Consider the following 21,144-nt stretch of genomic DNA (forward strand, 5'->3'; position numbering starts at 1 on the left):
TTTTCTGGATGCTGCTGTTGTTTGGTGTCCCCCGCCAGGCTTCTCAGGAAATGATCCTCTGCAACTGAGTATATAATTGTTATCACAAATTTTGTGGCTTGATTGGTGATGTGATTGGTTTTTGGTGGGATCCAACCTGATTTTGTGAAGTCTGCACCGTGATGTATCGTTGCATGGGCCCTAACACATGCCCTATATGTGGGACCATCAAGTGTATCAAGTAACTTTTTGACGCGGAGCATCTATCGCGTTTGTTGGAACTGCATTTTATTTCGTTTTGGATAATCTTTTATGCTACAAAATTAAAAGTGAAAATAGAAAAAAAAAATCCGTGATTTTTAAATTTTTATAATTTCACACATATTAAAAAAAATTACCATAACATTTATTATTTTACCGTTGAAAAGTATAAAATTTAATTAATAATTTTTTAAAATTATTAAATTTAAAAATATAAATTATTAATTATAAATATATTTTATATGCACTATTGATTAAAATATATAAATTTAAATAGATTTAAATATTATTCTAATAATATAATTAAATTTAAAAAAATTTAAATATTTTAAATAATAATTAAATTCAAAATAAATAATTTTTATGAGTTACATATGTTTATCACCCTTAATATAATTTGAAAACTAAAAGTATATTTTTTTAAATATTTGCTATAAAATTATATGCAATAAATTAAAATATATACAATAATAATAACAATTAAATATCACAAATTAATTAAAATTTATTATATAAATAATTTTTTATTATTTAATTATGCTCGAAAGTAATTTCATAGCAATATTCATATTACTTTTATTGTCCTTTTAGGTATTTCCATTTCCGTGATGAAGTATTTTTAAATTAATTTAAATAAAATTATTAATTAAATTTAATTTTTAAAATAATTTAAAATTTTATATAAATTAAAATAAATTAGAAAAATATAAAAAAAAACTAATAAATTAAAATAAATTAGAAAAATATAAAAAAAAAACTATCTATTTTTTTAATATATGATATATTAAAAATTATTAATTAAATTATATATTTTTTAACTTTTAGGAATCATATTTTATCGTTAGTGTGATGCTACATCTTTATTAATAAATTAACGATTTAATTATAGGATAAAATTAATAAGAGTTATAACATTTAATTAGTAATTTTTTTAGTATTATGGAGTTATAAGAATTTGAGAAATTACAAATTTCTTTGGAATTTATCTCTAAAAAATTTCTAAATAAATTTATTTTAATAAGTGGTTGGAAAAATCTGTTATGGGTGTTATGACTAATTTAAAGTACTTTATTAATATAACTGTTGGATGATGCTTTGCAGATCTAACCATCTGGGCGGACCTGATCCGACGCCGTTTACTTGACAAGAATAGCAAATAAAATTTATGCCTTGATTCGATGACGACAGCCTACGGCAGGAAAGAAGACCTGGGAAATGAATATCACTTAAACTATCAATTATACCAAATTACACTACAGCCCTTTAGCCAAACTCAAAACTAAGTCACTGGCTACTCTTCAGAATCCACTGGCATACCAATTTTGGTTCTTCATCCTTCAACCTAAAGTAGCGCCGTAAATGAATCAAAACTGTTTACAATTCATTTGAGATTTGACTTGATAAAAATTTAATTTGATTTATTTTTTAACAAAATAAACTCCAGTTATACAAGATTGAGCTCACTCAATTGAGTGAGCTAATTCATTTATATGTTTGCAAGCTAGCTGGTTACATTTATATTAGTTATTATATTTTATTGTATTATTATTATTTTATTTATTAATATTTTAAAAATAATATATAATTGAAAATTATAAAACAATTAAATTATAAAAATATATTTATTAAATATAATTATTTATAATTTAAAATTAATTTTTTTAAATAAAAACTAATCAAAATTATATAGTTTGAAATTTATAATTTTCATAACTTTAAACCTAAAATATCAAAGCTTACTTTGTAAATGAGTAAAGCTACCCACAACCTACTTGAAGCTAAATTCAATAAAATCCTACTTGACTCCACTCGCGTAAAACTCATTTTCTAGATGAGTTAACTTTGAGCTCATTGATATTTAGCTCGAGCTCAAAAAAATTCTAACAAAAAAAAAAAAAAATTGGCTAGCCTCTCTAAACTCAGCTGGGCTTATTTAATTTACAATCCTATCCCAAAGGAAAAGCACCGCAATTGCCAAGTGAGGCTTGCTTCTCTCCTGCCTTGCCCTTGGGTCCGTAAAAAAATTCATTTATTGCAGAAAGGGTGACGCTAGTTCACCCAGGACCAAGCCGCAAAATCATCTGTACTAGAACACGAAAGTCTTGGTGTAAATCTTGAAATGATACATTGGCTGATAACACCACTACAACAAAGTTTTAATTAAAAAATTTTTAAAGTCATCATTTTTTGTCCATTCCCAATTCCAGAATTGCATTGGGGCTTATCCATTGCTCTAAATCATGTCCACTAAACCACTATTTCGCCGATAGTGTCGCACTTACAGCAACAGTTGAGGAGAGCAAGACAAAAGTAGACCACAATTGTCATATTCACTTCACCCCCATCCCACTTTATTAACTTGAGCAATATCTGAAGTTAGCCAAGTCCCTAAATGACACCAGAGTTCAAGTTTTCAGGGAAGTTCAGCAATGCACTCAATTTCAATCTTGGCATCCATCGGCAATGCTGCTACCTGGTATGTTGAGCGGGTGGGAAATGGTGCAGGAAAGTCTGCAACACGAACCACATTGCAAGTTCAGGTTTAATAAAATATCAGAGATGCCAGACATTCAACATACTCCCCCTTTCATGGAACTAGACAAAACACCCTCCTTTTTTTTTTAACAGAAACTTCATCTGATATATTTTCCATTAGAAATAAACAGAGCCTCAAGAAACTTTTTTTTATTTTTATTTTTTTCAGCATGCAAATATTTTCATTGAAATTTTGTTCTTCCAAAATAACTTTGGCTCTTGGCCTCAATCAGCCAATCCTGCCAGACAAATTAAAAACATATGCGCAAAATAAATCAACAAATGAAAATTCTTCCATAGGCAATACATGAGATCAAGAATCAGCCAAAAATGATATCTTTTGTAGTTTCAATTAGCCAATTTAGGGCCTGTTTGGAATTGTGGTTTCAGCCTTCTTTTTCAAAAAGCAATATTGTAGACGCTGCTAGAAAAAACAGTTTGAAAAGGATGTTTAGCTGCCTTGGAGTTATTATGACTAAAACATGTAAATTTAACTTAAAATCTATTTTTAATGACATCTAAATAAAGTATTCAATGTAGTACTTTTTTTAGCAGCAGTTCAAAAAAAATGCTAAACAAACCCAACATGCAGCATGTCATGCTAAAAAATCAGCAGATTTCTAAAATTATCCAAAATCTTACCATATGAAGATTCAGCAATTAGCATGCGTGGAAAGCATTCTGGTGTCCACCTAGACTTGCACTAGGTTGTACACTAGATTTACAGATGTGCTCAATATCTTTTTGTTGATTATGCGAATGCAATGTTAGAGCAACTAGTATGTGTGGAAAGCATTCTGGTGTCCAGCATAGATATGCACTAGGTTATTTACAAGATTTACATAGTAAAGTAGGATATAAAAAAGTGCTCATTGTCTTTTTGTTTATTATGCCAATGCAATGTTAGCATGACAAATCTTGACAAACTAAGTGGAAACCTGTGTGTTACTTTAAATGCTAAATACATGTATTCAATAAATAAAAAATTCAATAAAACTCACATTTTGCATAGATCTCATTTACTTTTTTGAAATCTTTCAGGTCAGCCAACCTGCACAAAAACAAAAAAGAAAAGAAGAATAGTGCTTATTCTCTTCCAAATTCATAATACCATAACAAATGTTGCAAAACAAAGAGAGATTTTTACATGATTGTTGTCTTTACAACAAATGAATAGTCAGCACCACTAGCTTTTAGTATTTCACCCATATTTTTTAGTACCTGAAAATCTCATAAACACTATTGCATCAATTATCAACAAGTTGTGAAGCTTAGAAACTGAAAATTACCAGTTGCACATTCATGCTTTGGCTAAGCCCAATCAACAAAATAGAGCCAAAGTAAAATGGAAGTCTACTTCAAGATTTGCTTGTGTACCTGTTCTGTCTGATCCTCAACACTATCTGAGATGAACTTCCCACTCTGTATTAAAGTATCATAAATGTATAATCAGTACACATGAAAAAGAATTCTGCTAAAAGAGAAGAGAGAGGATAGTGTAATTGTTCAAGCATGGCGTTACAGGTACATGAAAATAGAGAAAATAAGTAAAAAGAATAAAAGAACAAATATACATGGAATGCTGTGTCAGGCAAGTCTCCAAATGATAATGGTGTGTACCTCTGGAATAAGACCTAGAACACCAGAAACAAATAGAAGGTTGTTGACTTTGATTGCTTGAGAATATGGTCCCAATGCTGCTGGAGCCTTCCCAGTCTTAACAGCCTCCTTTTTAGCTGCAATAAGTATACATATTCACCAATGTTAGGCATCAAGATAATCAGACCCCATAGAACACGAATTTTTTTATGACGCGAACACATACACATGGTTATAGATAGCAGATCTACACCCTCCTAATGAAAGACCACAAGCTCCAAACATGTGCTATAGGTTAGTCTTTTCATACTCATTTCTTTCCATCTCTATCCACCTTCCACCCCCCTTCTTATTTCTCCTCATTTCTTTGACCTTCCTTTTCCTTTAACCTCATAAATCACTGACACGTTCACTCGTGAAAAAAAAATAGAAGTAGTCAAACTTTCATGAATTCCAATGCCGACGTAGTATACATTCTCCCCTTTAAAGTATGTCGCATACATTTCAATAATAAGAACGGTACCAATTTAACTAGGAAAAGTCCCGGTTTTTCCACACTATCCATTAGCTATACATCTATCCAGTCATTTTTTGAACAATCTGTTTATAACACGAATAACAACATGGAATGCCCTAAGATATACCACCACAAGTATTATAGATTTGATATCATTCAGTCACATTTCATGTCATCAAATCATCTACAGATTAATTTCTACCATTCAAAGTCAAGGCAATAGTACAATCGAAATCCAAAAAGATAAAGAGCAAGAAAGAGTTACGAGAAGCGGTGGTTGTGCTTAATGAAGCGAAGGGCAGAGCAAAGGATCGGTTAAAAGAAGAGCTCCAGAGGCTGGTGCCGACAACTGAAGCGCAGCCGAAGCCGCCGATGGCTAAAGGAGCCCGAGGACAAAGCGCGCCGACTTTCATCATAGGAACATGGAAGGGTTTCAAAGCACACCACGCCATTGTTTCTCTCTTGATTCTTCTGATGTTTGATCAGTTAGGTGGGCGCAGGTTAGAATGATACAGAGAAAGCGCAATGGCTCTGTTGAAATTCTGTCCAATAAATTTGGGTTTTACGCCTTTTTAATCTGCTCACAACCGTATAAAAAAATAAAAAAATAATAATAATAAAAAATAAAAAGTTATTTCATGTATTTTAATAAAATTATCTACTTAATTCTTAAACTGTTAATCAATAAAATATATTTTTTTTATAAATTAATTTATCCCATAATTATTTTTATATTTAAATTATTTAAATCTTTTTTTCTTTAATTTTTTTTATCTTTCTTTTATTTCTTTTTACATATTTATTTTTCTTCGTATCCGTACTTATTCTTTTATTATCTCTAAATTATTTATATAAAAAAATCTTGAAATTTTTTTTAATAAGAAAAATTATTTTTAATAAAAAAATATAAAAATAATATAAAAAAATTAAAATTTTAAAAAATAGACTTAATCTTCACATAGCAATATTTTTATTTTTAAATAATAATATAATTTTTAAAAAATATAAATTAATTTTATTAAAATAAATAAATTAAATAGTGATATTTAGGGATATTATTTAATTAATTTTTTTAATATAAAGAGATTAAATAATATTTTTTATTATAATGAATGATGAAAAATTTAATAAAAAAATTGAATAATTTAATGAAACTAAAATATGTAAATTAAATAATATATTTTTTAAAATATAATAATTAAATAATTAATTTATTAAAATAAAATAATAATTTTTTCAAAAAATAAAAAATTAAAAAATTCAACCAAATTTACAAATAATTATGCTAATTTTTTTAAATGAAAATTTTTATAAATTATAAATTTTTTATTTTAAATAGAAAAATCGATTGAAAATTTTAAATTAAAATATTATAAAATTTTAATTTTCACAACAAGATTGCATTTCTACAATTTAAAATTTAGAATCATGGTTGAAACTTGAGTAAATTTAACTTTAATACCATCTTTAAATTCTAATTTATATCATACATTTGTTCTAATTTTAATGTGCTGAACCCTAAAATCTTTTTTTTTTTTTTCTTTTGAATGGAAGATTCTGTTAAACAGTTCCCCTTCTCTCTTCGACCAAACGCCATTAGACTATCGTCATTATAAACCACCCCTTACTAAAAGGAAAAACCCTCTTCTAATGGCATAAATTTCATCTTCTTCCCCTAGACCCTTCTCCTCTCGAATTCACCAGCACCACCGCCACATCCTTAATTGCGTATGTGTTTTACTTAACCCAATGAAATCTAGCTCAGTTTCAGGCTTTTCGAGCATGGGATGTGAAGATTCTAACGAGTTTGCAGTGAGCAAAATTGTTATAGCGATCTCATCCATTTCAACTTCTCTAGTAACCATTAATTAACATAGTCTAAGAAATAAAGACAGCACTTATCTTCAAGGAATTTCATTGAAAACCCTTTGTGCATGACCCCAAATCCTTGATTTTGTATACCCATAAATCAAAAGATTTCAAGAAACAATATATAGATTTTCAATTATGTCAAGTAAGTAATGAATCACAATTCATATCTCTTCAATCTTCAGTTAAAAATTAATCAAGGAATTTCAAGAATCGGGCCCAATGGTGGTGCATGGTGACGATAGAGCAATTAGGCAATTGTCATACTACTCCAATTTCCAATACAGTGACAGTAAATATGGAGAATGAACGAGGACTTTCTTTTCCCTCTCTTTTTTTCCTGTTTGATTAATTTGTGAGACAAACTCAGAAGAATGATGTACAATTACAATACATCAGAGTCATTGCAAACATAATTTCTACACATTGGGCAAGACCCATTTCTGGCCAACCATTTATCTAGACAGTCCACATGAAACAAGTGCCCACAATTGGGAATTTTTCTCATTGACTCTCCATCCTAAAGTCCTGCTGAAAATTGAAAACACAAAAATTTTTAAGTTATTTTGTAATTAATATTTCAATTATTGAATGCTTGACACTCAAAGAAGCGAAAGCTTTTACTTGCAAACAAATGGAACAACAAAATTGGTTGCATTGATCAAAGTTGTGACTGGATTGGAGTGTAAGTTGAGGAAGCTTTTGAATGCAATTCTTGGACAGCGCTCTAATTCCACAGGTGTCATAGATGTCTGAAATTTCTCTGTAAGTGGTTTCCAGTGCACTAATCTGAAAGTTAGAACATAAATGCCTAATTGAGAACTTTATACATATATTCCTAGCCACTATTAATTGCCACCATTAACTGAGTAAATGTACTTACTTGCCATTGATAAGCTTTTAGCATTGCAGGGCTTACCCATTCCATGAAGACCTTCCCATTCATCAAGCTATAAAACAGAGCTACCTGTAAATTGCAATATTGTTAGTTGGTCTTTTTTTTTTCTTTCCCTTCCCATTTTGGGTAAATGGGTCCCCTTGAATGAACCAAACAAAAAAATGGCCCAGCCTATTAAGTTGAAAACCTCACAATAGATGGTATAATTCATCAAGACATGCCTTTATCATTGGACTGAGTATTAATAAAGAGGATCAGAGATTGAAATTAATAAAGAGCGTCGGAGATTGAAATGTCAAAGGTAATGTAGAAAAATTTTAATATACAAGTTAATTATTTTTATACTTGTATTATTTGTATAAATAGTGTTAAATATTATACCTTGGACAATGGCTCGCCATCAGAAACTGATTCCAGCAATTGAACGGCAGTGATAGCACCTGCCACAGCACCTATTCCAGACCCACGAAGAAACCCAACTTCTGTTGTTTGGCCTTTCATGGCTCCTATCACTGTGCCCACTGCAGCCCCTCCTATAATAAACAATAATTACCAAAAGAATCTGATCAGCATAAAACAACAAAGAAGGCATATCTAAGGACAGAGAAAGGAAATGATGAAAGACTGCAAGAACTAAGAGACTAATAGCTTGTGCTGAAAATAAGTGGAGAGTCGGCATCATTGCATTTATCAACGCCCATCCTTGTATGGGTTGGACGGTGATCTTGTGGACCTATATATATTCTTCAAGCAGCTTTATCATCGTGAACGCCATACCTAGCTAAATTGGCATCTTCATCTTGGTTTTCATGGTGGGTGGTTTTTAAGTTATAAGAGCAGACAAGACAATGATGGTATAGAGCAAGCTAGAGAGAACATACCTAATGCAAGAATGCAAGTGAAAACAGCAAAGACAGCTTTCTTCATCGTTATAATAAAAAACCCAGTTCCAAAACCCTCCATTGCTCCAAGAACCCACAAACAAACAGCCTCTTGACACCTCAATGAGACCTTAATTATACCGGAAAACCACCTCTTTGTCATTGCTTTTGCTAGGGTAGTATTTGATGAAGAGAAGAAAGAGCCAAAAAAGCTGCTTATTGTAATGAGAGAATGAGCGAGGTAATGCAAGATTTTATAGCAAAAGCAATTTCGCATTTAAAGAGGGCTACCCCATTGCACGCGCACATATTAAATTTATATATAAATATATTTAGAAGAACTAAGATAAAGCTATGTATCCCTACTCCTAAGGACTCATAAAGAGTGTCAACTCTCTAGACATATCAAGAAAAGGGAAAAAGAAAGAAACCCAATTGGCAATTGGGCATGCAATGCTATCTCTTGTCAATATATAGGTATAGCTCATCTATTTACTTGCCATATCTGTAGGAGATAATAATCCACTACAGCTTATCCACACCCCCATATCTCTCTCTATAGCTAACACTATCACTTGATGATAGAATGCATGGTATCTACTTACCCATCTGATAATAAAGGCTGTATTGGCTGTAGTGCTGCAACAAAAGCAAGGGTCTCCAATGGCAGCACATAGAGAGGAGAAGGGGAGGAAATGTCTAAAACCAGGTGGTTAGCGCTTCTGTGGGCTGAGAAATCTTGAATTGTGGACATGGCATTAACACAATATATTACATAAGATCTGAGAATATAGAGATTAGGTGCTGACATATAGCAGGTGGTCATCAATTTCATTAATGAGTAGCAAGGCAAGCAGAGCAACTATAGCCAGGTCTCCCTCAGTCTTTTGCTTTTTGGCATCTCCTTCTGCATGCTTATCCAAGACAAACAATGGTTCTTCGAGATTCAACCAGAATCAGATCTTCCAACATTAATTGATTTTGTTTCAATTTTAATGCTTTGTTCAATACATATATGTATCTGCACAAAAACCATTGTTGTTCTTTGTGTGAAAGCAAGCTATACATTAGGCTATTATTTATTTATTTATTCAACTACCCCCCCTCCAAACTAAGAAATTAAAAATATATATATACATAATCAATGAGTTTTAATTTAGTGATATACAAGTAGATTTCAAGATTGTGAGTTATTAAATTTTAGTTTCAATCGAAGTGAATTCTACATGCGTGTCTGTAATATAGCTATTTCATTGATATCTCAAAGAAGTTGGGATTTGAATTTTTTTTATTTACAAATGAATTTTATTATATATATATATATAATTTAATTCAAAATTATTAATTAATTTCATAAAATTAAAATATAAAATTTTAAATGAATTTTTTATATATAATCAACACATTAATGGTAAATATATATGAATTGTATATATTTATACCAAATAAGTTGTAAAATTTATATATATAAAAAAATTTATAATGTAAATAAATTATTTTATTTGACTTTATATTTTGAGTTAAGAGCCCATTTCATTAGTTGTGGACTATGTATGAAGTATGGAATTTATGAATTAACTAGCATAAAACTCACTCAAGATAATATGTTTTTCATTGAATAAAAAATTAAGTGTGCAGTATTTTGTATTTTTCCCCCAACTCTCTTTCTTTTCTTTGTAAAGATAAATTAATTTATGGTGCTAACAAATATTTATGCCTTATACTTCTTTATCTTCATAATTGAAGAATTCAGGTTCTGGTTTTCGACGGGGTTTTGATTTATAGAAGAATTCTAAGTTTCTAACAGTGTTCCTGGCAATTTTTGTTGGGTTGTGTTATTTTTCACAGCATGATATAACCTGGTACCTTCCTTGGTAGAGACCAAAAAGTTCTAAGAGGATTTTAGTGCCTTGCTTAAAAAATCTTCAGGGTTCTGTTTGCAAGGAGAAATCAGAAATGTAATGATCGTCATCCTCATACCCCATTTTATATCATATGAGGGTTCTTGTAGAAGCTTTTGATTGTTGAAGCATTGGCTATGCAATAAAATTAAAGTTTTCGTTGAGTATCATCACAAATTTTCTTGGTATGAGTTCTTGTTTTGGTATCCCTGAAGGTCAGTTTTTTTATTGTTGAAAATATGGAGTTCGTGCACTCCTTTTTTTCCCATATGGCATTCGTTAAAACGATTGTAAAATTTTGTTTTATGTGATACTCATGTGATATAGAACACTGTTAACTGCTGTGCAAGCAGTGGCATTGTGGAATGAATGATACTTTAATGGAGATAAAAAGGAAGATGATCTCATGTAAATATGATAATTGCTACTCACTGACTCTGAATATGATAATTGCTCAGATCTCAATAAGCTGGTAAATTTTGGTTGAGACAGTGTTATATAACCTTAAAGCAAAAGGTCTAGTTTTGCAAATTTTCTTCTATGTTTGGCTGTATGCTACCTTGTCTATTTCTCATCTTAAACGATGACTTGATTATTTGAGAACCCTTAAAATTTATCAGTTCTCACTTTGCAATTCAAGTTACAGACTATCTATGCTGGATGATGGACTTTAGAAGTCTGTCAGATCATTTGTGGTATGAAAGCATTGCAATTAACAATTCATTTCAGATCATTTTTATGGATTGCTATTGGCTAGACATTATTCCTTTATTCTAAAGATCTACTTACCGCCTGGAAACTCTGTTCTGGGCATGATTGCCCATTTTTACAAGGAGTTCCATGCTCCAATGCAATACTTGGCATCCAAAAATGGGTGCTAAACTTCCTCTCCTGAATTCTGACTTCCTGCCAACAGCAAGCATTAGGTTAGTTTTCAATGATTTCTCATCATGTTCCCAGGGATGGCTAATTTGGCTGCAACCATAAAGATAACTCCAGGATAGGCTCTCGTCTCTCTTTCATCATTGTCAAGTCTTTTCTGGTTTTAAGTGCACATTGTGGGCAAAATAATCCAGGTTTTTTTTTTTTTTTTTTTTTTTTTTTTCAGGGGTAAGAAAAGGTTGGCTCAAAATTGTAATATTATAGTGCTGCTGTGCTGGGGAGTGGGGACAATAGATAAAGGAATTATGGGTATGAAATTAATAATGTTATTATATTATCCAGGTGAGGGCCAGAGGGTGTTCACATAGTCTTTAAAGGATGGAATATACTATAATGATCTTTGAGTGGGGTGTGCAATACATGTTTGAGCATTCTTCTCACTTGTCCAAGTTGGTTGTTTAAGCTTTAAAAATCCTTAATTAATTGTGTGGATAGAATTAAAAGTGTTGTCAAAAGGTTGTGTCCAGACAGAGTAGAGTAGGTTGGCTGACCTGAGGAACAAAAGAGAAACTAATCATGATAATTAGAGGTATTTTATTACTAATAAATTGTGATATATTGTTGGAATGGGCAAGTGCCAAAGTGGTGCTATTTAAATAAAAATTTTCATTAATTTCTATGTACCATTAACAGAAATGCTTTGCAGATAAGTTGATTATAAGGTAAAAATGTCACTTTATAAAAGCAAAAAGATGGAAAATTTTATGCAAAGAGACAAAATGGGTTGATTTTATTGTACTTGTAATAAATGATTAATGATAGTGGAATTAATAATTGTACTCAGAAAGAAGGTTCCACTATAGATGCTGCCACCAGAAGTGATATTATTGGATCACCTCACCTGCCAATGTCCGTCTGCCGTTGCCTATGAAGAAAAAATAAATTGGATAAATATTGCTACCATATTATTAATTTTTACCCTTATCTTGGTATTCCATGGCATGACATGAAAACATTGGCATATTTCATCAAGCTAAAAGTTGCACAAGTGAATAAAAATTACAACAAATGAGCTAAAAGAAAATCTATATATAAATGAATAAAATATTTTTAATTATTTATGGTTTTGGAAATTGTAAAATTCAATATGTATATAAGAAATGGACATATGCATGTGATCCATAGCATATGGAGAAACTTAAACTACAAGGTGAGCAAGTAACCATTAATTCTTGCAAGCAATGCATTTGCTTTCCCTATACTTTTGAAAAAATGAAAACAACTCTTTGGACTTTTGAACAGAAAGAAAGAAAAGAAAGAAAGAGAATGCCAACAAAATAAATGACAATAAATTATAAGTATAATTTTATATGAAAATAAATTTTATATAATAATTAAATTAAATTTATATATTTATTATATATATTTTAATTGATTTTCATAAATATTTATATAAATATTTAAGTTAATAATTACTATAAAATATTTTTATCACCTTAAGCCAAAAATTCTCATAAATTTCTTTTATTATTATTATTATTATTATTATTATTTTTATTGAAAAGAGAAAATCAAAAAGTTTACATCTTCCTTTGTTATGCGCAAGTCCTTCTTAGATTCTTAGAAACTCGATTTCCTAATAAACGCGTTGTTTTACCATATCAAAGCCGCGTACGTAGCATAAGAACAAGAAGTCTTATTAACCCAGCAGCACGTTACCCATTTGCATCAAACGATTCACCTGTGGCCACGTGTCCTATAGCACCCATAAATTCCTTGTTTGAACATTTTGATCCCCTAAGTTCCAACATCTTTAGCAATTTACTGTATAGAATTAGACCCAGTAAACTAAAGAGACCTTGAAGCTTGCACCACAATTAACATCACAAGAAATTGAAAATTTCGATGGAAAAATGGAGTTATTGGATTCCAGAAAATGTGGCGTGGGATGAATAAATTTGAATTCTTTTTAATTTGTATAATTTCTAAATTTTTATAAGTAAAATATAAAAAATGGAAACAATCAAGAGGAAGCCTCATGTCATATTCTGTGTTTAACTGTGAGAATATGAGAAGACTTTGTTGGCCCGAACAGTCCCTTTCACCTGTCGGCTGCATTGGATTATACATCTCTTTCTCTCTTATTTTTCCCACTGAGGTCATCAGAATTTACTCAAGTTTGAGTCCAGCAGTTTACCAGGTTCTTGTTTATCCTTTATTAGATTTTTCTTTCTCGAAAGCCATCAGCTGCAGAGCCTGATCTACTTTGGCTGCAGCCTTCCCAAGTTGGTGTCTTTTATCACATCTCAGCCAAATTCTCATCCGGTTTTTATTTGTCAAGTTCCTACCCTTCACTTCACCCCCCCTCCTCCTTTTTTTCTTTATGTCGTACCTGAATTTCTAAATTCTGATCCAGAATCAGAAAGCTGCTTTCTTCCTCTTAAAATTTTCTTATCTGGGTATTTCGTCTCTTTTCTAATTTTAGTCCGGGATTCTATCTTACAGAAGTTGGAACCAATTTTCCGTGCTTTTTTGAAAATTTAGTATCATATTCCTGTTTCCTGATCTGGGTATCATCTGAATCTGCTTCTGTATAACTGGGAAATTGGGCTATAACAAGAAATGGGCCTTTGTTTGACCAAAGATAAAAATACTCAGCCACGGCTCTACAATGATACTGCTGGGATGGTGAATCATCAGAAACCCCAAGAACCAATTGTCTATCAATCTAAATCCCCAGTCCAGCCAGCCTATCAACTACCCTCCCAGCAACCTGCACAAATCCCAAGAAAGCCTGCTGTTCCAGCACCAAGCCCAAAACCAGTCCATAGACCAGAAACAATTCTTGAAAAACCATATGAGGATGTCAAGTTGTATTATACAATTGGGAAAGAACTGGGTAGGGGTCAATTTGGTGTAACTTACCTTTGTACTGAGATTTCAACTGGTAAGCAATATGCTTGCAAGTCAATATCCAAGAGGAAACTTGTTACCAAGAATGATAAGGACGATATGAAGAGGGAGATTCAAATAATGCAGCATTTGAGTGGACAACCTAATATTGTTGAGTTTAAAGGTGCTTATGAGGATAAGCAATCTGTGCATCTTGTGATGGAGTTGTGTGCAGGAGGCGAGTTGTTTGATAGGATTATTGCGAAGGGGCACTATAGTGAGAAGGAAGCCGCTGCTATATGCAGGGCAATTGTCAATGTTGTGCATGCCTGTCATTTTATGGGTGTGATGCATAGGGATCTTAAGCCTGAGAATTTCTTGCTTTCTAGTAAGGGTAACAATGCCCTTTTGAAGGCAACTGATTTTGGACTTTCAGTATTCATCGAAGAAGGTAAATTTTTTTTTTTTTTTTTTTAAGTCAGTTCTCATATTTTCTTAGTCAATCTTTTTTTGGTTATGGTATCCCCTCTAGAAATAGTAAATTTTGTTCTTCTTAAAATGGTTCAGTCCAGAATATGTTGGAAGAATTTATAAATAGATATTCCATTTTCTTTGCCCCCAACTCTATGTGGATGTGAGCTAAAATGATTCTGCCGAATTTAGTTAAAACTTCAAAACTGTTTTGACTTATTGTTGTATACATTAGCTGCTGGATTGCACCGTGTGCTTGGAAAGTCTAATGTTTGATGAGGCCTAGCATGTCTAGACCTTGCTAATAAGGGCTGAAAACCTCAGTACATTCACATTCTCTGTAGCATGGTTCAGTTATCTAAATGATCTTCAATATCTTGGAATATTAGACACTAGACAGTTGCTGCTTTAAGCTTGCAACATTATATGGCCTCCACTCTGCCGTGAAACTAAAGCAAGTACATTTCTGCATTTCTGCTGATCGTGTGTTTTATTTTGTACTCTCCAAAATCATTGAACTCTTTCATCCTTGCAACTTGCTGGCTTATTTTTGGCAATTTATCCCCTCGGATGCATTCCTTCTCTTCAATAATCCATCAAGCTAGGTGTTATGAGACTTATTTTTGGCAATATATCCTTTGGATGCATTCCTTCTCTTCAATAATCCACCAAGCTAGGTGTCATGAGACTGCATAATAGAGTAGACACAATTTGCGGATCTTACCTTTGTATTCCACATGTATAAGATACCTTCAGGTGTCCTCATGAAAAAAAAATATATGAACTCTGGAATGAAAAAAGTTGACTTCCTTTTGTAGTTCAAAATTGCCTTCATTTAAGTAAAGTGATTCTCTTTGTCTTAATTTTGAGAGGGGAGTGTTCAGTATAGGATTTGACAGAATTTACATGTATAATTAGTTATTGGCTTGATTTTCCTCTGAACATATGATTACACTTGTATCATAGCCATGAACAGAATGCGTGATGTTGTCAATGTATTATTTCCAGCAAAAGTGTATCGAGACATAGTCGGAAGTGCATACTATGTTGCTCCTGAAGTATTAAGACGCAGATATGGAAAGGAATTAGATATTTGGAGTGCAGGAGTCATACTATATATCTTGCTTAGTGGTGTTCCTCCATTTTGGGCAGGTAAAGGGATAAACCCAAACTCTTGTCAATTATTACAGCTCCTTACTACTTTTACATTTATTTTTCTGTTGAGAAAATCACACCCACACAAAATAAAGAACACAAAATTTTAACGTGGTTTAGCGTGAGCCTACTCCATCAATAAATCCACTATCAAATAAAAATAATTGCAATCACTAATTATTTTTCTCACCCTCAAAATCCCTCAAACAAAACTCACATAATTCAATACACCTCCCTACTTTGTAAGTTCTCTGCAATATATTCCATATAATAGCTAACCAATTATACACATATATAGGCCACTAAAACCTAGTCATTTTAGGATTCTAATTATTAAATTTTATAATTTAAACTTTATTAAACTTCATAATTTAAACTCCACTAAACTTTCTAAATTAATTATACTTCCTAAATTAATTATACTTTCTAATTCCAATTGGACTTAGAGTATAACAATCTCTATCTCCAAATCAAATGGAATTAGTCTTCACAATTTCTGCAAAAGTTAATTTTCTCTTGAATACTTCCTTGCACTCTTGATTATTGATGTCCTCTTACTTCCACTTGCATTTTCTAATTAATTCTTCCTTTCAATTTGTAGAGATTCTTTGTACCAATTTTCTTACCCTTCATGATCACAAGAGCACTTCGACTAACTTTCATGACTCCACCATGAATCGAACATCCATAACCCAAAGAATCCAACTTACCCAAGGAAATTAAGTTACTTTCAAATTTTAGAACATACTTCATTTCATCAAGCACTTTTACTCGATCATTGTATAGCTTGATCTTCACTCTTCTAACACCTTCAACTTCCATCTTGTTCCCATTAGCTAGTTTCACTTTTTCTTCTTTCTTTTCTTCAATTACATTAAATTACTCCTTTTTTGACCAAATATGAAATGGGCAAGTAGAATTCATTAACCACTTATCTTGTAATGGATCTTTTACCGCCTTTTTATCATCATCTACATTCAAATATTCACCATCAACACTATCATCCATTGCAATTACAGCAGTTCCTTCTTTTTCTTTTTCACGGCTTTCTTGAATTGTTTAAACTCTGCAAGATCTTTCTTCATCTTCATACAATGGTATTGAATATAACCATTCTTATGACAGTAGCAGCATTCTCTATGTTCAAGGTTTGCCCGTGGTCTCGAGCTCGATCTACTATTCCTTCTCCAATTGTTTTCACGTGGATTGCTTCTACCACAAATAGAATCAGCAACAAAAGCTCCACCTTCATTTTTACTACTTGTCTTCTTAAACTTCTTAAACTTCTTATCATCCAAGATAACTGCAGTAACCTCCTCCACCTTCAAAGTATCCTTCCTAACTGTTAGGGTTGTCACCAAACTTTTATAAGATTGTAGGAGAGATGTTAGAAATATCTTTATCATTTATCTTCACACCAACACTAGTCAATTAGGTAATAATTTATTAAATACATTAAGTTGAACTCTCACATCAGTATCTTCATCCATTCTGAATTAGTACAACTTCTGCTTCAAGTACAAACAATTTGTAAATGACTTTGATGTGTACAAACTCTCTAATTTCTTCCACAGAACAATTGGAGAAGTCTCCTACAAGATATTCTTCACATCGAGGGCTAATATCAATCTAATCGTATTCATAGCCTTTTGTTAAAGCTCCTCCCAATCAATATCTTTCATGGTCGTTGATTGCTTCTCGTCTCGTTCAATGCTTTAATTAATTATTGTTGTATAAAGACATCCTTCATGGTATTTTGTCACAAACTAAAACTATTTTTCCCATCGAACGGCTCCACTTCAAATTTCGTGCTTGCCATCTTTGATATCTCGAATCACAACTCTGATATCACTTGTTGGGAAATCACACCTACACAAAATAAAAAATACAAAATTTAATGTAGTTCAGCGTAAGCCTACTTCACCAACAAATCCACTATCAAGGAAAAATAATTGCAATCACTAAATATTTTTTTCACCATCAAAATTACTCAAACAAAACTCATAGAATTCAATACACCTCTTCACTTTGTGAGCTCTCTACAATACATTCCATATGGTGGCCAACCAATTGTACATATATATAGGCCACTAAAACCTAATCTTTTTAGGACTCTAATTATTAAATTTCATAATTTGAATTCTGTTAAACTTTCTAAACTAATTATACTTTCTAATTTTAATTGAACTTGGACTCTTAACATTTTCAATTATCTGTCTTAACAATAAAATGTTGTCATGATCTCTGACTGTTGATGAATTACTACTACATTTGGTATAAGGTATTCATTTATAATTAGCATATGCATTGCAGAAACGGAGAAGGGCATATTTGATGCCATTTTACAAGGAGATATTGACTTTGACAGTGAACCCTGGCCATCAATATCAAGCAGTGCCAAGGACCTGGTCCGCAGGATGTTGACACAGGACCCAAAAAAAAGAATTACTTCTGCTCAAGTCCTTGGTATGGATTTTTCCAAAATAATCAACCATTATTCTTTACCATGCAAGTCTTCTTCTAATGTAAACTCAGGGCCAGTATTGTAAAGTATGAGTGTTTAGTCTTTCTGTCATTATTATATCTTTCACATTGGCAGCCTAGACGATTTTGGGCTTCGTTCATGTATTGTATTTGTAAATTCTAAGTAAAGTTTAACATTCTCAGACCATCCATGGCTCAAGGAAGGTGGAGAAGCCTCAGATAAGCCAATTGATAGTGCAGTCCTTTCAAGGATGAAGCAATTTAGAGCAATGAACAAGCTGAAGAAAATGGCACTGAAAGTAAGTTCGGGAATTAGAGAAGAGGATATAAGTTATGAGATACATGGATTAAATTGAGTGATATAAATTTCAACAACATATTTATTTTGGAACATAGAGTTAGAGAAGAGGACATGAGTTATGAGATATATGGATGAAATTGAGTGATCTAGATTTCAACAACATTTTTATTTTGGAACACTTGATTTTTGTTCTATAGGTCATTGCGGAAAATCTCTCTAATGATGAAATCCAAGGACTCAAGTCAATGTTTGCAAACATTGACACTGACAATAGTGGCACCATCACCTATGATGAACTAAAGGCAGGATTGGCTCGACTTGGATCAAAACTTACAGAAGCTGAAGTCAAGCAGCTTATGGAGGCTGTAAGATGTCATTCATTGCAGAACTCCAAAAGTTGTTTCAGATTACATCATAGCAAGCTGACACTTTTGGCTCTTCATTTCAGGCTGATGTAGATGGTAATGGAACAATAGACTATATTGAATTTATCACGGCTACAATGCATAGGCACAGGCTGGAAAGAGACGAACATCTTTACAAAGCTTTTCAATATTTTGACAAGGACAATAGTGGGTAAGCCTGTTAGGGATCTCTTACATATGCTCATAAGAATAATGATGGACCTGTGCTTGCATGATTTGTATCAGTTCCGTGGGGATAATAAGATTTTGAAACTGTTTGTCTAAGTAATTGAGAAGAAATGGGACATTACAAGACAACTAAAACTATTTAAAAAATTTTCATTCATATAGAAGAATTTTTCAAATTGATTTTTTGATGTCTTCGCAGGTTCATCACAACAGATGAACTAGAAACAGCTATGAAAGACTTTGGAATGGGTGATGATGCAACAATAAAAGAGATAATATCTGAAGTTGACACAGATAATGTAAGTTGCTTATCTGCTTTCAACCTTAAGTCTGATTTTCTCCTATATATTGTCTTACATTACTAAGTACTTTTGGGCTTTACAGGATGGTAGGATCAACTATGAAGAGTTTTGTACAATGATGAGAACAGGAAACCAGCACCAGGGCAGGATCTTCTAAATGTACGGGATGTGTTACTGTTTCTGCACAAGAAAGCCTTTCACAAAGAATGTCAATTGAAAGGGGTTGTAAAGAATCTGAAGCCACTTCAATAGATTTTTTTTTTTTGGCTCTCAAAACACTTACCAAACTGATTAAAATATAAATTTCACTCAGAAGCGTGTACTTTTTTTTGGATTGGAATGTAAGAGTTGTGCATATTGTGTTTCACCTTTTTTTTCTGTTTGAGGTTTGATTGGCAATCTGAGAAGGATGTTGTAGTTTCTCTACCAAGTTTGTATTTGTTTACTTTCGCTTCATGGATTTTACTAAATATTAATCTGTGGTCCATTTCATATTATAGGACAGGACTCTTGTTAATGTTGCTGTTGAGGACGGGGAATTTTTGTCCTTTTATTTGAGCACAAGAGGAGATTAGTAGACAATCTCTAGCCAATTCCTGACCTCCCAACCTCACAGTGACCTGGCATTTCGTTTTGTCCAAATTGACCTCTCAACCTTGTAAAGGCTGACTTCTTGTAGCTTAGCATTTCTTTTTGTCCAAATTATAGCAGAGCTCAGCCGCCCCTTAGTTCTAGATATGGAGACTACAGATAACGAGCTTTGAGCTACTAAAATAAGATGAACTCACATAACATAAGCTTGTAGAACATTATGTGATTGCTTCTAATAAGGAAAAGATAAAGAGATTGAAGTTACTTGAGAAGGTCTAGGAGAGGGAAGAAAGGAGAAGAAGCTGTAATTTTTAGCATCACATATTTCCCTGTCACCATATCCTGTTGACAAGCTACTCTAGAATCCTTTCTCCATCCTGTACGCTAGGGGGAAAAAGCCACTATGGAGTACAATTATTTGATATTCGGAATAGTCACGGAGGTTCCATTTAATTTATTTTTAATTTTTAATTTAATTTAACTCATAAATTTTAATTTATACTCAAATTAATCTAATAGACTATCTTTTATTTTTAATTTTTAATTTTTAATATTAAATATTATTTTATATTATATAATTAATTAAATAAAAAATATTATTTTAATTATTCAATATTATTAATTAAAATGAAAATATAAAAAATCATTTTTATATTTCCATATAATTAATTAAAATTAAATATTATTATAATTAATTTTAATTATTTAAATTAAAAAACATCATTTTTATATTTTTCATGTTTTTAATTTGAAATTAGAAAATTATAATTAAATAAAACTAAAAATATAAAAATATTATTTTTTATTTCCATATTATTAGTTAATATTAAAAAATAAAATATAAAAGTAACTAATTATAGTTAATTAATTAAATAATTAACATTAAAAAATAATTAAAAAAAAACTCACGCATTAAAATAGTGAGTGAGTTGCGCTTTTTTAATTTTGAGTTAAATTGAACATAAATTAAAATTTTTAGATTCAATTAAATCATAAATTAAAAATAATTAAAATAAACATCCCCATTGAAAGC

The 21,144-nt window shown here is 31.6% G+C and overlaps 3 protein-coding genes across 4 annotated transcripts; 1 reads left to right on the plus strand and 2 right to left on the minus strand.

Annotated features, from left to right (window-relative positions):
* Nucleotides 1-2,342: 2,342 nt before the first annotated feature.
* On the minus strand, nucleotides 2,343-5,441 carry LOC110666836 (reactive Intermediate Deaminase A, chloroplastic). The gene is made up of 6 exons (XM_021827475.2): nucleotides 5,157-5,441; nucleotides 4,396-4,511; nucleotides 4,153-4,197; nucleotides 3,923-3,996; nucleotides 3,777-3,826; nucleotides 2,343-2,751 (listed from the first exon to the last, which is right to left on the minus strand). Exons 1-6 carry the CDS (start codon nucleotides 5,341-5,343, stop codon nucleotides 2,654-2,656), a joined length of 570 nt encoding a protein of 189 aa, XP_021683167.2. The 5' UTR covers nucleotides 5,344-5,441; the 3' UTR covers nucleotides 2,343-2,653.
* A 1,618-nt stretch (nucleotides 5,442-7,059) lies between these two features.
* Nucleotides 7,060-8,970, minus strand: LOC110666875 (NEP1-interacting protein 1-like). Its single transcript, XM_058136325.1, has 5 exons — nucleotides 8,540-8,970; nucleotides 8,040-8,191; nucleotides 7,644-7,727; nucleotides 7,379-7,549; nucleotides 7,060-7,280 (listed from the first exon to the last, which is right to left on the minus strand). Exons 1-5 carry the CDS (start codon nucleotides 8,814-8,816, stop codon nucleotides 7,146-7,148), a joined length of 819 nt encoding a protein of 272 aa, XP_057992308.1. The 5' UTR covers nucleotides 8,817-8,970; the 3' UTR covers nucleotides 7,060-7,145.
* A 4,400-nt stretch (nucleotides 8,971-13,370) lies between these two features.
* LOC110666835 (calcium-dependent protein kinase 33) lies at nucleotides 13,371-19,946 on the plus strand. 2 transcript variants are annotated; one of them, XM_021827472.2, is made up of 8 exons: nucleotides 13,371-14,665; nucleotides 15,652-15,837; nucleotides 18,154-18,306; nucleotides 18,508-18,623; nucleotides 18,823-18,990; nucleotides 19,074-19,201; nucleotides 19,418-19,517; nucleotides 19,603-19,946. In XM_021827472.2, exons 1-8 carry the CDS (start codon nucleotides 13,945-13,947, stop codon nucleotides 19,675-19,677), a joined length of 1,647 nt encoding a protein of 548 aa, XP_021683164.1. In that variant the 5' UTR covers nucleotides 13,371-13,944; the 3' UTR covers nucleotides 19,678-19,946. The 2 variants fall into 2 exon arrangements, with proteins under 2 accessions (XP_021683164.1, XP_021683165.1); XM_021827473.2 differs by having other exon boundaries at nucleotides 13,374-14,665; nucleotides 15,694-15,837.
* Nucleotides 19,947-21,144: the final 1,198 nt, after the last annotated feature.

This window comes from Hevea brasiliensis, chromosome 15, assembly GCF_030052815.1.
Source record: "Hevea brasiliensis isolate MT/VB/25A 57/8 chromosome 15, ASM3005281v1, whole genome shotgun sequence".
NCBI lineage: Eukaryota > Viridiplantae > Streptophyta > Magnoliopsida > Malpighiales > Euphorbiaceae > Hevea > Hevea brasiliensis.